Source organism: Mustela lutreola, chromosome 8, assembly GCF_030435805.1.
Source record: "Mustela lutreola isolate mMusLut2 chromosome 8, mMusLut2.pri, whole genome shotgun sequence".
Classification (NCBI taxonomy): Eukaryota; Metazoa; Chordata; class Mammalia; order Carnivora; family Mustelidae; genus Mustela; species Mustela lutreola.
Genome location: NC_081297.1, coordinates 93,546,805 through 93,565,037, shown reverse-complemented (window position 1 = coordinate 93,565,037; position 18,233 = coordinate 93,546,805). Strand labels below are relative to the sequence as shown.

The 18,233-nt window shown below is 41.2% G+C and overlaps 1 protein-coding gene across 3 annotated transcripts in view; it reads right to left on the bottom strand.

Annotated features, from left to right (window-relative positions):
* Window positions 1–18,233, bottom strand: part of PLBD1 (phospholipase B domain containing 1) — a 51,914-nt gene that overhangs the window by 9,674 nt on the left and 24,007 nt on the right. For all 3 annotated transcript variants that reach the window (XM_059186005.1, XM_059186003.1, XM_059186006.1), the window contains exons 5-6: window positions 14,981–15,121; window positions 14,401–14,545 (exon numbers count right to left, since the gene is read on the bottom strand). In XM_059186005.1, the coding sequence (XP_059041988.1) occupies window positions 14,401–14,545; window positions 14,981–15,121 (286 nt within the window). The remainder of the gene's footprint in view (window positions 1–14,400; window positions 14,546–14,980; window positions 15,122–18,233) is intronic.

Sequence of the window (18,233 nt, the reverse complement as noted above, 5' to 3'; positions counted from 1 at the left end):
GAGAGACAGCAAGAGAGGGAACACAAGCAGTGGGAGGGGAAGGGGGAAGCAGGCTTCCTGCTGAGCAGGGATCCGGATACAGGGCTTGATCCCAGGACCCTGGATCATGACCTAAGCCAAAGGCAGACCATTAACAACTGAGCTACCCAGTCACCCCAAAAAGGAACCCTTCCATGTGCACTCTTGGTGAGAATGCAAATTGGTGTAGTCCCTGTGGAAGACAGTATGGAGGTTCCTCAAAAAGTTAAAAATAGAACTACCCTATGATCTAAGAATTGCACTACAGAATATTTACCCAAAGAATATGAAAATACTAATTTGAAGGGATACACGTCCCCTATGTTTATTGCAGCATTATCTACAATAGCCAGTATGTAAGCATCCCAAGTGTTCATTGAGAGAAGAGTGGCAAAGAAGAGGTGCTATATAATATATGTGTACACACACACGCGTGCACGCACACAGTGGAATATTACTCAGCCATCAAAAAGAATGAAATTGACATTTGCAATGACATGGATAGAGCTAAAGAGTATTATGCTAAGACAAATTAAGTTAGAGAAAGACAAACACCATATGATTTCCCTTATATGTGAAATTTAAGAAACAGAACAAATGAACAAAGAGAAAATAAAGAGATAAACAAAAAACCAGACTCTTAGTTATAGAGAACAAACAGATGGTTACCAGAGGGGAGGTGTGGGGGGGGGGCATGGGTAAAAGAGGTGATGAGAATTCTTTCCTTGTGATGAGCACTGAGTAATGCATTGAATTGTTGAATCACTATGCTGTACACCTGAAACTAATATAACACTTAATGTTAACACACTAGAATTAAAATAAAAAAAATACATAGTTGGACAGTCATTCATTTATTCATTCAGTGAACAAACTACTGTGCATCTCCTTTAGGCCTAGTAGGGAGAGGTAGGGCGCAATCAGATAATGGGCTCACCCCAAGCTAAAGATAAGACCTAGAGCTGCAATGGGAGTCAGAAATCCTGCATTTGAATTCTCTGCATTGCAAAGAGCAAATCTGGCCCTTCTTATTTTATCTCTCTGTTCCTTATTCCCTTCCTCTGATAACCTGGGACTAAGTGATGTCATTCAGCACTAATGGTATAATTTTAATTTCTGGAAATTTCTGAGTCGGAAATTAACATGATGAGGGCAGTGTCCAACCAACTCATAATGAACTTCCCCAAGGCTGTCACTGGCCTATTAGAAGTCTGTATAAATGACAGAAGCTTGCACATTCCAGGTGGGATAAGGATTGATGAGTGGATGGCGCCCTTGAATGAAATTTTCAAGAGCATCTGCTTTGGAAGACATAGCCTGGACATTGGATGCATGACTTCACAAGCAGTGTGGGATGGATTTCAATGACCATTCATTCACCTCTTGGGCTGGGCTCATTTTGCAGTGTTCAATCTGTACAACCATACTTGGCAGCCCTGGGTAGACGATCTCCGTGGACTGGAATGTCACATTTCTGGCATAATAAACTTGCTAATTCACTCTCTATGAACACAAGAGGGCAGCGTTCTTTAATATGTGTGAGTGACTATGGCCAACAGGTAAGAAGCCGTGGTTCGCCCAAGAGCAAGACTGTTTATTACAGATGGAAAAATGTAGGCCACCCAGAGTTCTGGAACAAAGAGAATGAATTGCCTTGCAAAACAACTCCAGTCAAGATGGTTAATTCTATAATTTAGAGTTTAAGATGAAATAAAAAGGAAAAGGCCGAGTGGGGACAAAGTCATGAAACATTACAAGAGAAATGTTCTTTGCCAGGGTTGAACTATATTCTTGCTTTTATCTGTCATTAGCAGCTTTGAAAGGCAGGCAATTCTAGATCAAGAGGAAGTGAAAAACTCAAATATGAAAGCCAACCTGCAAATCACATTTCATAGTTTGTTCACTGCTGAATTTAATTAAGAAATAAAAAGGAACCCTGACAGTTAATAAATCTCAAGACTCAAATTACTTGAATCACAAAAATAAACAGAGACCACTACCCTCTGATGTCATTTAGACTTATCGCTTAGTACAACCCAGAAAAAAATGTAGCCTTGTTATCCTGCCAGGTGCATTTAAACCACGCCCATTTCTGTATTGCATTAATTAGCGGCTGTAAAGCTCGGAAAACCAAACACCTTCATTCTTTTCCCTAAAGAGTAGAACCAAGTGTTGACCAAGAGCATAGATAACACACAACTCAGTGCCAGGAGTATGGATCATGTTTAGAAAAATAGCTGTGCTATGTCTTCACGCACATGCCGGCCCTCCATATTCTCTGCTGTGTGACCTTGCAGCATCTCCCATCAAAAGACGCCCATTTCCTGTCTCCTCCGTCAGGGCTGGATTTGGAACTCGCTTCAGCTAACAGAATGGGCCAATTTTGAGGCTAGGCCTCAAGAAAACTTGCACCCTTCCGCTTCCTCTCCTGGAAACTTGGTATTGTCCTGTAAAGAAGCCTAGCTGAGCCTGGTGTCTCGGTGAGAAGCCACATGGAGGAGGACCAACCATCCCAGCCAAGGTCAAGCTCTAGGCTACCAACCCCTAAGTGTGTGAGGAAGTTCCTCGAACGTCAGCAGAGCGGCACACCCACTCCACAGACAACCACGGATGCGTGAACCTGCGCAGCTGAGGTGTCCAGAGAGAGCCACTTAGTTGGCCTGTGGACTCAAAAGCGATAGGAATTACATATTGTTTCTAGCCACAAAGTTTTGGAGGTTATTTTTTATATAGAAGAAGCAAACTGACATCATCATCATCATAATAATCCAATTATACTACATACTTTGTTTTGAAAGGTCTGAATGCCATTTAACACCGGTCGGTATGACACTTGGGGAACTCTCTTGCCTTCCTTTCGTAGCAAAGGAATGCACAGTAACTTTGTACCATACTCTCAGCCTTTCTGCTTAGCTTCTTCCCACTACTGAAGGAGACGTGTCACTTCTCTGCCCCATGGAGAGCACCAGCCTGGACCAGGCTGTCTGCCTTCTCTAAGCCAGTGTGGCAACCAGTCAGTAAGTGTGTATCACACACAGAGGATATCCCAAGCTCTGTGCAGTAATTCCCAGTTCAGAGACTATATCAGAATTCCCTCAGGAGCTTTTCCAAGAGGCTCATGCCCCGACGGGCCCCTCAGCATCCCCCGGCCCCCCCGAACCCCTTAGAGCCTCCACCAGAACCCCCACTCTACGGCCGCTGCCTGCAGAGGATGGCTCTTCTCCTTCCTCACTCTTACTAAGGGTGGCCTGTGGGGCTCCCCGTTATTCCAGGATACAAAATCCTACACCCATTCATTCTGCCTGCTCAACAAGGGACTCCCGTCTTCCCACGTTCCAGAGCGGCACTTATTTGCTTGTCTTCCCGCCAGGACTCTAACTGTTCGCAATCCATCTCCACTTCTCCTTCCAGTGATTATTCTTCCGTCAAGGAAGAATTTATTGAGCCCATTTCTGCCTAATCCTGCAGTAGGACTGTGATTCGTGGAGGATTCTTACTATGGTGTGTTTAGGCACAGGAGCTCATACTGTGGAGACAGAGTGTCTTGCCATCGTCTCCATAAGCGAATGCGCAGGTCTCGCAAAGACTATTTAGGGTGACCGCCGAGAAGTCGGCATTGTCTTTCATCAACATTCTGTTATCATCCACATCAGAACGAAATCTGTCCTTCTTCAATAACAAATTATCATCTTATTTATTTTATATTGTTTCCTGTTTTCTTTTCCATCTATCCCAAGTCATGTAAGATCCATGAGGGCAGGACCTTTTTCTGTCTTGTTCACTCCAGCACCAAGAGGAGGATTTGACACCTACTAGGTGCTCAGTAAGTAAGTGTGAAATCTAAGGAAGAAAGAGAGGATAGTGGTGACTCACCACCCACACATACATCAAATGCCTTGCTTTGGAAGGATGGACGCCATCATCGGGTCTTCGCAAACATCGCACTTCGATGAGCTATTTTTTTAAAAAAATTACTCAGCTATTTAAAGCGAATAAACAGCACTTTCAGGAATAAATCTAAGACTGACCCTGAGCACAGGCCTTTTCCACGATACCCCACGCCTGACGAATGTGATTGGAACAGGTGTGTCGTCTTGCAGATGGTGACAACACTTGACACGCGCAATGGGGCAAACACAGTAGAAACAATGAAAAAGAGGGTGAGTCATGGGGAAGTGCAGGTTTAAACAGGGTGGAGCGGGCGGGGGGAATCACCTTACGACAAGTATGGAAAGTAAGGTTAGATGTCTAAGATAGAAGAAGGAAATTTCCTGAGCCAGGGGTGGGGGCAGAGAGAGGTGTGGCCTGGGAAAAGGAAGGCATCGGTGTTCCAGGATGGGGCAGAGAACAAAAAAAAAGGTGCTTTAGAAAACAGAAGTGAGGGATGCCTGGGTGGCTCAGTTGGTTAAGCAGCTGCCTTCAGCTCAGGTCATGATCCCAGCGTCCTGGAATCGAGTCCCACGTCAGGCTCCTTGCTTGGCAGGGAGCCTGCTTCTCCCTCTGCCTCTGCCTGCCACTCTGTCCGCCTGTGCTCACTCTCGCTCCTCTCTCTCTGACAAATAAATAAATAAAATCTTTAAAAAAAAAAAAAAGAAAACAGAAATGAAGTGTTGTAAGATCTATCTACAATCCTTTGAAACAGGTGTCCTTGTTCTACTTTCATTTCTTTTCTTCCCTTGGTTCTACTTTTTAAGAGGCAGAAGACATAAATCTTGGCATGTATTAACTCGCAGACTATTTCAGCCTGACGATGGAAGTATGTGAGATAAAAGAGCTAACACGGAATTAGTCCAAGTAATTATAGTACACGAGGTAGGCAATTTTGTGACTTATGAAGGTAATAGCATTATGGATTATGAGGGAGGCAACTACATTTTCTTGGAGCTCTGAGACTCTTTCTTCTTTCTTTTCTTTTTTTTAAAAAATATTTTATTTATTTATTTGACAGACAGAGATCACAAGTAGGCAGAGAGGCAGGCAGAGAGAGCTAAAGAAGCAGGCTCCCTGCAGAGCAGAGAGCCTGATAGGGGCTTGATCCCAGGACCCTGGGATCATGACCTGAGCCAAAGGCAGAGGCTTTAACCCACTGAGCCACCCAGGCACCCCTCTTTCTTCTTTCTTCCTGTGTATCTACTTTCAAGGATTTGAACTTCTTAAGAGAAAAAGTTGAGCCAAGTCGTTGCTACAGACCATTATAGAACTGCCAGGGTCTTAGTGGATGGGTTTGGATCCCCTGTGTTAGAATCACCTGCTGGTATGTTTGCTACAAATGCTCCAGCCCAGACCAACTGAATAAGAATGTATATGGACACACTTTGGAATTTGCATTTTTAGCAAGCTCCCCTGGGAGCCTTTAGGTCGAAGGGGTGTGTAAACATGTGTTTAGGGAGGTGAGGGAATGCCTGGATATTATGCAAAGAAGGGGGCCCCCCACAGGCTTGATGAGACACCCTAAGTGCATTCCAGAGAACCTCACTTACAGAAAATTAAGTGTGAAGTCTCAGCCTCTAGGGAATCATTGTTACTGGAATCCTGGGTTGAAACACTTTGAATAGCTTTGTTCCCCCTGCAAGAGCTCCACCCCCTGGCATGCCTGGGAGGGTCTTTGAGCTCAGGGCTCTTTTTTCAGTTTTAACCCTTTGACTTAAAAGCAAACTGAACCATTTCTGAAGCAACGAACAACAAGGGATAGTTATAGTCAGATAGTGTTTGAACTCAATCCCCAACCCGAGTCTAGTGATTTTGAGCATGTTATTTAACTTTTCTGAACCCTTTTTTTTTTTTAAAATACAAATACAATACCCTCCTTGTGAGGTTTTCATGAAAATTAAATGACTTCCCACACACGAAATGCTTAACCTCGTGTCAGTTACAGGGGAAGGCACATAAGTAGGAAATAAACAAATGCTGTTTTTGTTTTTTTTTTTAATTTCAGTAACAAGTTGAGCACAAACAAGTTTATAGCAATTTATTTAAAACTTGAGTGCTGCCTAAATCCACTAAAACTAGTTGGGTTCAATTCAAGTCATTTGTAATCAAGGAGGCTACAGAGGAGGAGATTCAAGCTCCAACGTCTGCGCTGAACACACAGGACTGCATCTGAAATGTCTCAATAATAATTCCTGAACATCTGGATTCCTGAACATGGATTCCTGTTCTCAAATCAAAGTTGGAAGAGAGAGAGCGGTATGGAGTATAGAGCAAACAATTATTTTGTTTACCCCTCTCTCCCCTCCCCTTGCAATTCCAGCCATGGCCACATGGGGGTGCGCCACCCATTATCTGTGTCCCTCTTTAATTCCCATTCTCTTTTTTTCTTTCCTTTCTTTCCCTCTTTCTTCCTTCTTTGCTTCCATAAATATTTATTTAATGGTAACAATCATTGCAAGGCTTATGTGCTGGCTCTGGGCGCACAGGAGTAAATGAATACAGAACATGAATATGGGCTCTGAAGAAATTATGCGTTGGGTACCGGGAAAGCTCAAAGGAAATACAGCTTACTCATAACAGAATTGAATTTTTTAAAAAAAAAAAAGAGAGAGAGAGAGAGATATCTGGAAAGTCTTAAATTTGGGGAGATTAAACAATACATTTCCAAGTGAGTCATGAATTAAAGAAATTATCATGTAAGACATCATAAAATATTCTAAACTGAATGAAAATGAAAACAAAACAGACCAAAATGTGTCAGATGCACTGAAAAGGAGTGCTTCGAAGGAAGTTTTATAGTTTTATTTTCGTATAGTAGAAAACAAGAAAGATAAATTACCTGGGGTTCTACCTCAAGAAGTTAGGGGGAAAAAAAGTTGATTGCACAAAGGGAGAAAATGATAAAGATAAGAATGGAAATCGATGAGGAGGAAAAATGAACAAATAATAGGAAACAAATCAATGAAAATAAAATCTGGCTATTGGAAAATATCAGTTAAATTGACACATCTCAGGCTAGAGTGAATAACAAAAAAGAAGATATAGTATCATGAATGATTAAAGGGACTTAACTACAGATCCTACAGACAGACATTAAAAGGCTCACAGAAAATACTATAAGTAGCTTTATGTCAATAAACATGATAACATCAAAGAAATGAAAACTCTTTGAAAGACAAATTTTTAAAACTGGCTCAAGACCAATTAGAAAACCTGAATAGTCCTGTTATCAATGAAAGAAATTGAGTTCATAGTTAAAAACTTTCCAACAAAAAGCCCATGCCTAAAAGGCTCAGTTAATGAATTCTATTAAACATTTAAGGGAAAAATATATTGCTAGTCCTACACAAACACTTTCAGAAAACATAGAAGAAAAAAAAAATTCTAAACTCAGATTATGAGGACGGGTATACCAAGACACCAAAACTATTACAAGAAACCACCGACCAATATCTCTCATGAATATAAATGAAAACATTCTTAACCAAATATTAGTAAGTTGAGTAAAAAATAAATAAGAAGAATAATATGACTAAATGGGGATAATCCAGGACACCTGGGTGGCTCAGTTGGTTAAGCGACTGCCTTCGGTTCAGGTCATGATCCCGGCGTCCTGGGATGGAGTCCCGCATCGGGCCCCTTGCTCGGCAGGGAGCCTGCTTCTCCCTCTGCCTCTGCCTGCCATTCTGTCTGCCTGCGCTTGCTCTCTCTCCCTCTCTCTCTCTGACAAATAAATAAAATCTTTAAAAAAAAATAAAAAATAAAAAAAATAAATGGGAATAATCCCAGGAATATCAAGTTGGTTTCACATCTGAAAGTCAACCCATGGAACTCACCATATTAATAAAGGAGAAAAATCACATGATTCTTTTAATAGAGGCTGAGAATTTCACAAAAATATGTTAAACAAAAATATTAAACAAAATAGGAAGGGAGGGAATCTTCTTTAAACTTATAAAAGGTAACTCCAAACACCTACAACAAACATCATACTTTATAGTGAAACATTGAATACTTCTCCCTTAAGATCAGAAATAGCAAAGGATTTTCATGCCACTTCCAGTCAGCACTGTGTTGGAGGTCTTATCAGTGCAATCATGCAAGAAAACAAAGACATACAAGGGAAGGAAGCAGTAAAACTGTCTTTACACAGAGATGGCATGATTACGTATAGAGAAACATCCCAACAAATCTACAAAAAAGCTGTTAGAACTGACCAGTGTATTTGGAAAAGTCCCAGGATACACAGTAAATATTTTTTAAAAAACTGTATTTCTGTACTGTGATGGTTTTAAAATTTTTCATGTATTCTTTGCTGTTCTTCTCTTTAAAAGATAGATTTGAATTTCCTTTCCTTGTTTGTGCTCTGATCACAATAATGTGCTTCCAATGAATAGAATGTGGTGGAAGTGACAATGTGTGACTTCTGAGATTAGGTCATAATAGGCATTGCTACTTTTGCTTTGTTCTTTTGGATCACTTGGTCTGCGGGGAGCCACACACCTTGTCATGAGGTTACCTGAGCAGTCCTGTGGAGAGGTTCAAGGAGAGGGGAACCAACTTGCGGGCACCATCTTGCCAACCACGTAAGTGAGTGACCTTGGAAGTGAATCCTCTGGCTTCAGTTAAGCTATCATAGCTTTCAGCCCCTCAGCCCTTGAGTCTTCAGCTGAAGACCCAGACACAGAGAAGTAGAGACAAACCATCCTCACTGTGCCCTAATCTAAATTCCTGGTCTCCACAAAAGCCACGAGATACTAAATGATTGTTTTTATCTCAAGCCTCTAGTTTTTGGAGTGGCTTGTTATGTAGCAACAGCTGAACTATAAAAGCAAAGAACCACTTGAAAAGGAAGAAAATATCAATTCTGATTAGAGTAGCATCAAACATTATTTTGATATCAAAATGCTAAAGGTATATAAGACCCTTACAATGAAAAACTGCAAAGCACTGCACAAGTTAATGAAGACCTACGTAAACATAGATACGATATTTGTGGATGGAAAGACTCAGTATTACCGACATGTCGATTTACTTTGAACTGATTTAAAGTTTCAATGTAATCAAAATCAGTAACCCTTTGCAATGAGGTCTTCATACAGTGGTATTAGCTACCTTTGTAGTGATGCCATTCCCTGTGGGATTTCTCTCTCTGTCTTACTGTCTTGGTTCGTGACTGTGGGGGTCAGAATCAGCAGGTGGCTGCGCCCTGCCAGAGGGCTCACGTCGGTCTTTTACCTTCCTCAGTTGTTCAGTACAACAGACCATGGCAATTCAAAACCGAAGGGATGCTTCCAAAACAAGGTTATCCAGGGCTACCTTCTTTAGAATTTTCAGAGCCCCACACTAATTTTTTGCAGGGCTCCTGCCTATATAAACAATTCGATGAAGAGGCAAACTGCAAAATTCACAGGCCCTTACGAGGTATAGGGACTTATAAATGAAGATTTAGAATAATAGGTATCTATCCTCCAATTGGGGCGTATGAAGATTCTTTAGAGAGTCTGGGTACCATCTCTGTACATTCCTTATTAAGTGCATTGTTCCTGAATAATTATGTGTCACCTGTCACGAGGAAAAGGTGGCAATATTGTTATTATTCATAAAGCCAGGCCTCTTTGTAACCTGTCTGTACTCAAACAACGTAGATTTTTTGTCTGCACCGCTCCCGAACACTGTTTACTTACTGACCCTGCCGCTCTGCAGTCTGTCATGTTGCTGTCGAACACTAAGAACTCCCTCAAAAAATCATTACTGCTCTTGTTAACGATGACTCCAGATGCAAACCTTACCCAGAAGATTAAGAAAAATGGGAATGACAATTTGTTTCTGCCATTCAGAATTTTATAGCACAAACGTATGTCAACACATTATCCTTCTGTGTCCGTCTTAGACTCCTGTAGACTGTAACCATTGCATTCCTAGAATGTGATTTCCTTTCGCACTGATGCTACCCTACTGTCCACACACCCCCACCTACAGGTGAGAAGCCTGTGGGCAGAGCCAGAAGGGCAGCCCCTGTCTCACAAGGTGTATCTGTTTGGCTAAAGACCGGCCTCAGAGAGTAGGAAGTTACCTCATGGGGGCATGAGATCTGTGGCAAAGGTCTCTGTGTCGTGGAGTGAGGTTCTCCAAAGCCTTTGTGAGAGCCAAGCCTAGCCCTCCGCAGAGGACTGCAGAGCACATGGTACAGAGGCTGCAGGGGTGAGGTGACCACCTGAGGGCCAGCGCGGGACACCACAATAAATTCCCTTGTTGCCTCCTCTGCCAACTTCCAGGGCTGTTGAAGGGAGGCAGGTCCACACACATGCTGTAGCCCGAAGGTAAGAGCGACCTTCGGTAGCCTGGAGCCCTGATCACACGTTGTATCTGACACGAGGGCTACCTCAAATCATCCTGTCACCAACATTCTGTCCACTCAGTCATGGGGCAAACACACTGTGATGCCAGCAGAAAAGATCTATCAGCTCAGTAGGACCTCAGATTGGCTTGAGTCCCAACGCCCCCCACATTGATGAGCAACATCTTGTTGAATGTACAGATAAGGGTGGAGGGGAAGAGCTATCAGAAGAGCGATGTCTGGAGACCAGGAGCCATGTGGAGACCATGCTGGAGACCAGCCCCACTTGGATGGCTCTGCTATTCTGGCTAGTCCTGGGCACTAGAAGGATATTTTGGAAATTTCTGTAAAAGTGCTTCCTAAATTAGACATACATGGGGGGTGGGGACAATTTTTTTTTCAGTAGGCTCCAACACAGGACTTGAACTCAAGACCCTGAGATCAAGACCTGAGTTGAGATCAAGACTTGGACACTTAACTGACTAAGCTACCCAGGTGCCCACTCAATAAGACACATGGGATGCAGGCCGGCTCCAGGGTGCCCCAGGACTGCCAACCCGGCCGGTCTCCAGGCGCTGGAGGGGGCACTTTGGAAATTTTGAGGAAGGCACTTCAAAACTGGAACATCACTCCCCTGAGCCCGAGGACAGTCCTGAGGTTTATGAGCATCTGGCTGACTTGTGGTCTCCTTCTGACTTTCTCAGGACATTTCATATTAGGATCTTCAGGTGAAATCATTTCCCCAAGGGTAAAGGAAAGTCCTACTCAGTTTATTAAAAAAAAAAAAAAAAACAGTCTGGAAAAGATAGAAACTATGAAGCTACCAAGTCACCATACCTTTTCTAGATTAAGATGAGAATTATTATATTAATTTGTTTCCTTGACATAACCACCTCACTTTTAGGGAGTCAACACCTGGGGCTCGGTGAACACAGAGCGTGAGACTGACTTAAGTAAGTCCGAGTGTGCTGGATTACTGCCGTTTCTTCTAGTCTCCTGTGCTGGACTACGATTTTGGGAGTGCTCTTCTGACAACTGCCATTAGGTCATCATCTCTCAAGGATTCTGGCTAGGATAACGGGAGCTCATAGACATTCCTGAATTGATGAAGTAATTCAGCAGTCATTGTTGATACTGTTCTTTTCTTGAAGATGGAGCTCAGTCTTCCATCCACATCCTGACTGACGATCTACAAAACATTATCTGTCTTGAGGTACCTGGATTATTTATTGCCTCAGGCTTCTAAATATTCTCCTGGCAACCTCTCTCGTTCTCCTCCTCTGTGGGCCAGATAATTCTAAAATGCAAATATATTAATGTCACGTCTACCACTTGTCACTTGAATGGTCTTCACTGTCCTCCATTCTGTCTTTGTGGCCTTCTCCACATATATTTTTCTTGCCTACAAGCCTTCACACATGCTGCTTCGCCCACAGGGAACATTTTATCACCCCACTGTCCTCATTTGCTGGCTAATTTATACCTGTTTTTGCACCTCAACTTAAATTTTACTTTCTCTTGGAAGCTATCCCAACATCCCCAAACTAGTCTTCTCTATTATTACACAAATCACACTTTAATCACTGCTTTTTTATTTGTCCCTTCTATCAGAATACAAATTTTGATATAATAGGGACAGCATCTGTCCTGTTTCCCATCATAAATATTTTGCCTGACATGAAATTTCATAGAAAATCGCAAACAAATAAATTACATAATGTTTACAACTTTATGAAGTCAGCCTTTATATTAGTCTCATTCTACAGATGAGGAAAAGCCCAGGCCCGCCAAAGTAAAGTTTTACGTTGGATTTCATACATGGAGGAACAGTTTATAGCTGTCCAAGTTCTACCGTTTTCCTTTTTGATGACATCAAAACAAAAAAAAATGTCTTTTTGTCTTGAAGCTTTAGTGTTTTTCAGGACAATCATCTTGGTGGTCACTTCTACAGAACTGGGCAGGAGTGGGGGGTCATGATGTATTATAAAAGTATGGATAGGGGCATTGGAAATCTCCAGAGTTATTTGTATCTTTAGAATAATGGTGTCTATAGCATCCCAGTTATGTCATCTTTAATACGTGTTTCAGCAAAATCATAAATATTTCATGACTTGATATTTCTGTTCTGACTCAGTAATTCTTAATACCCTTGCTCATATCATGAACAACCTCCAGATCTTGATACCACACTCCCACCCCTGTCACTCCTCCACCAACACCAGCAACAAACAAGCCACCCAGCTCTGCTCTGGGATCAGCAGTGCACAAGAGATGAAGCTCACGGCAAAGCTTAACTCCATACATATTGGATGAACCTAAAGTGGTGGGTGGATCCTTTAATCAAACAATTCTTTGTAATAGAGATGAGACCCTCCACATTTTTCATGTTTGTTGCTGAGAACAAAACTGTCCAATGAAAGAAAATATGAATCATATTCCTACATTAGCTCCTGTAAAAACATGTTGGATTAAAAAAAAAAGTATTGCTTTCTCTCAGTTTAAATGCTCTAAAAAAAAAAAAAAAACCTCTATTATCTACGTATCTATCTGTTCTGGAAAGATATATACATATATACAAATGTTAACAGACTGTTAGGTTTCATAGGAAATTCCTCCATGTCTTTCCCCATCACTACCTTAGGGATCCAGGATTATTCAGACTACAGAAGAACGCCATTCTGCAGAGATTTCAAAGTAGTGCAGGTAACATCTGAACATTGCCTTTTATTGCAAATAAGAGGAAGAATATGAGTATTTGACTGGCCTCGGTCTTGTGCTGTCCTTAAATTGCAGTCTAAAGGAATACAAAGAAATCAAAACACAGTCTAACTCTGAGAAAGGAGTGCCCAGCCCCACTCAATACTAAAACAATTAAGCGAGCAATGACAAAGATGGAATCAAAGTGTTTTCAAAGGATGGGGTCACAAGGACAGCACAATACAAAGTTATGTCACTGATCAGAATTTGTAATAGGATGGTATTAATACTACCAGGAATAATAATAACTGCAGAAGGGGTAATGATAACTCTGACAAAGGTAGATAGATACAACAGGTGGTTGTATTTTACAAATATGTAATTAAAAGTCAAAACTGTCCACCTGGTATCTGCTGTTGGACTCTTAGATGTTTAAGAATTTTCCCCTTGCCTATACCCATGATGTTCCGTGAGGAGGTTCCAAACCTACACCTGAGGGGGTCATTCCAGGTAGCAGAACTGTTTAGTTAGGTTCACACAGTACATTTTGTTACATCCCTATTTTTATCTTCAGAAGTTGGAGGATCTGGCAACACTGACCGCCATATTGCTGAGTGACAACATTCAGTGAGAGCTGAGCACCTGGCGCTCTTTCAATGGGTCATGTGTTTGTTGCAATTGTTTTCACTTTCATTTTCTTATACCAGCCCCCCCTTTATCCATTTTACATCATCTGCCTGGCCCCTTTAAGAACAGGAGCTTGCAACTCCTACTCCACAGAGACCATCCTTCCCACAAATCCCACTGTTCAAATTCTAGGCATCATTCATGGTTTATCTCAAGTATTGGCCTCTTTCCTTTCCCTGACAATCCAGTATGAGCTGACCCTCCTTTGAATACTCTTAACATTCCTTACATTTCCACTGTAGCTCATACAGTACCCAGTAATAATACCATTATTATCTGTATAGTACTTATCTTGCTCTAGTGTAAGATTTATAAGCTTATGCATTCATTCAACCACTCATTCAGCAAAAATTAAGTACAAGGTGCCACACTAAGTTAAGTTCTGTGGATACTGTGATGAATAAAAGAAACAGGCCCCTGAGGAAACACTGAGAGCAGGATCTCTGTTGCCCAACCTGGCTTCTGCCGCAGAGCCTAGGAAAGTATCTCGTACCTCACTTGGCATTTGATGAAGTGAGTTTTCGGCAGCTATTAACTTTTTTCACACCATTCCATTACATAAAAGCATTAGAGCTGTATTTCTTCAAAAGGCATTCTGAACATCAACTTTCATTCATGCATACTAACCTCTAAAGGTTTCTTCTCCCATTCCAGTTACTCTGAATGGCCAAGGTTTCATTCTGAAAGAATACGGAAGAGTACTCCAATGTCCCTCTAAATTTATTTACCTGGGTAACTGCTGAAAGAGAGTCGACTACTGCTGGTGTCTTTATCTTTGATGTTGAAGTCCCAGTGTTTATATATCCTGAGCATGGCTGCGTATGTGTACCAGCTTGAATGAGCAAAATAGATGTTCTCAAATCCAGGAAGAACCTACAGCCAGAATCATAGTGAATGACGAAGAGGTGTATAGGTAACTGCCTATAGGCATAGGAAGTGTACAGCGATTGTGTCAATTTGGGTGTTCATCGCCATATTTATTATGAGAAAATATGGCCAAGGAGCACAACATTAACCTTTAATATGCATAAAACAGACAGACTCTGTCCTCCCAATATCCAAAATGGAAGACTGTGAGACATAGGAGTGGTAGGTGCATATGGCACGGGAGGAGTGATAGAAGAAACAGAGGTACCATCTTGTACTTGTAATTCCCTCCATCAGCTCCTTCCAGTTCTTAATTTCTAGATAGAGGTCACATGAGCTGATAGTTGGTTTAAGCCAGGATTGAGATGTGACCACACTTGGGTTGACATATAGGAAAAGTCTGTGTGGCCCAGAGCAAGGAAAAACACTGCTATGTCTTACCTTAATAAGAGCAGAGCAATGTCCCATGTCCCATCTCTTGAAAACCTTTAGGCTGGAATTTTTTGTGGGAGAAACCGAGGGAATCAGATCCAACAGATCTCCGACGGCATTCAGGAACTGAATCTGGAACATGGTCATGGGCTAGGGAAAGACAAAGACCGCTCTTAACAGTGATTTGTGATAGTTGGATGTCATTTTCTTGTTTTCCTGTTGTTAGGGATCCATTCAGTCATTCCTTTGGGAAGGGTCCCTAATGGAACAAATGTACTAGATTTTATTGTAGCTTACAAAATAATTATTACCTTATGGTCTGTAAGAGATGTTTTGGCATGTTTTGATACCCAAAATACTTGAGGTATTTGGGGCCAAATAATTCTTTCTCTTTGGGGGCTGTGCACTCTAAAATATTTAGCAGCATCACTGGCCTCTCCCTATTAGTATCAGTAAAACCCTTCCGGTTTTGATTACCAAAAACATCTCCAGGCATTGCTGACTGTGTTCTGAAGGGAGAATGCTCATAGTTGAGAATCACTGCTTTACAGCAAAATATTCAACTAAGATGCGTTTTAATTTCGTGTTTGGTTTTCGTGTGGTCTGACTGGCTCGACAGCAGTTACCTCAAAGCAATGATCAGACTTGAACATGAACTTTGTACCAACTAGAGAGCACTGCTCCTGCAAGAGTCAGTCCACCAGAGTAGCCTGGGGTCGGGCATCTACAAATTGGCTTTTAGGCAGAGTTGGTGGAAAGACAAAAAAGTGACATGTTCATAAAAAAAGATAGAAAGAACGAAAGAAAGAAAGGAAGGAAGAAAGAAAGAAAAAAAGCCAGAACCTGATTATTTATTTATATACATATTCTCTTTGTATTGTCCTTTGAATAAGTCACACTTTCATTATTACAGATATAAAAAATTATGATGGGGCACCTGGGTGTTTCGGTCAGTTGATCATCAGACTTCTGATTTCAGCTCAGGTCATGATCTTGGGGTCATGGGATGGAGCCTCATATCAGGCTCTGCAACCTGTGGGCTGTCTGCTTGGGGTTTTCCCTCTGGCCTTACTCCCCTTTCTCGCACTCTCTCAAATAAATAGATAGTTAAGAAAAAATTATGGTAAGGGGCGCTTGGATGGGTTAAGCCTCTGCCTTCAGCTCAGGTCATGGTCTCAGGGTGCTGGGATCGAGCCCCACATCGGGCTCTCTGCTCAGCAGGAGGCCTGCTTCCCACCCCCACCCCCACCCCGCCTGCCTCTCTGCCTACTTGTGATCTGTCAAGTAAAAAAAAAAAAAAAAAAGAATTTATAGCTATTAAAAAAAAAGGAAAGAAAAAATTATGATAAAATCTGTAGTGGAAATCCTCTCACAGGTACCACCCTGTCTCCAGTTTACCACTTTTTATTCGTTTCTATGTCCTTCTCTGGACTTTTTAATGTGTGTTACAAATACATTTTTACACAAATGGTAGTGTATTATCTGCGCTACTCTTCACCTTGATTTTTTTCTCCTAATATTTTTCACTTGTTTTGTTGACCTCCCATATTAGATGTAAAATCCTCCTCATTCTCTCAAACAGTATTCCAGTAAATGGAATACATTAATTCAGACCAGGATTATATTGAAAATACAATTATATTACATTAAATACATTACATTACATTGATGGACTTCTAGGGGCTTTCTAGTCATTTGCTGTTATAAACAATGTTACAATAATCAATCTTGGACCTATCATTTTGTATGTGTGCGAACTACCTGTAGGATAGATACCTAGAAGTGATTTTGATTTTAATAGATGTTGCCAAATTGTCCTCATGTGGCTTATTTTAAGACACTCTTCCAGCCTCAACATTAAACACTGAGTTTATTTCCAAATGGATAGGTGAAAAACAGTGTCTCATTGCAGTTTACACTGGCAACTCTTTTATTAGGAGTAAGGCGGAGCATGTTTAAAAGCCTTTGGATTTGTTTTTTGGCGAACTGGTCATCTGCCTCAGTTATTTTTCTTATTCTTTTTCTTATTAACCTTTAGGAGTTTGTTATATATTAAGATTAGTTCACTGTCTGATAGAAATTGCAAATATTATTCAGTTTTCAATTTGCCTTTAATAGTTTGCCTTTTAATTTATTTAATTTATTTTTAAAATATTTTACTTATTTATTTATTATTTATCAGAGAGAGAGAGGGAGGGAGAGAAAAAAAGAGAGCACAAGCACGGGGAGCAGTAGAGGGAGAAGCAGGCTCCCTATGCCTTTTTTTTTTTCAAAGATTTCACCTATTTATTTGACAGACAGAGATCACAAGTAGGCAGAGAAGCAGGCAGAGACAGAGGAGGAAGCAGGCTCCCTGCGGAACAGAGAGCCCGATGCGGGGCTCGATCCCCAAACCCCGGGATCATGACCTGAGCCGAAGACAGAGGCCCTAACCTGCTGAGCCACCCAGGCGCCTCCCCCATGCCTTTTTTTAAAATTAAGAATGATACCATACATATGAAAGAATAAAGATGTATATGCACAATCTAAAAGGAAGAAAAAGCACTTATCAGCCCACCTGACAGATTAGGAAAAAGAACATTAGCTATGCCTTGAAAGCCTCCAATCGCATTTCCCTCCTCACCAGCAGTAACCACTGGGCTAGTTCTGTGTGGCTCATTACCTGCTTTTCTGTTACTTTGTCATCTGTGTACACATTCTAGACAATGTATTTTTAAATTTGTCTCCTTTTGAATTTGTATAAATAGAATCATATTGTATGCATTCTTCTGGTCAACATTATTTTTTGACATTTGTCAATGTTGATAGTGTAGAAACAGCCCGTTTATTTTCATTGCTATGAGGTATTCAATTACATGAATATATAGTACCATGGAGTGTTTCCAGTTTGTGGCAAAACAATGGCAATGTGAACTTTTACATACACAGGCCACCTCCCCCCACATATAAGAATATCTTTAATCTGAGTGGATTTGCTACACTGTAGAACATATGTTATCTTTAAATGTTTCAAGTAAAATTCACTGCTTTTCCAAAGCAGTTGGAACAATTTACTCAATCCAGCAGTGGTTAAAATTTCCCACTTCCAGCGTATAATAGAATCTCATTGAGGTTACTTATTTATATTTTAAAGATCTTATTTATTTATTTATTTATTTGAGAGAGGGAGAGAGCAAGAGAGAGAGAGAGAGAGTGCACAGGCAGGGGATAGGCAGAGGGAGAGGGAGAACCAGACTTCCCAGACTCCCCTGGGGCCCCACTC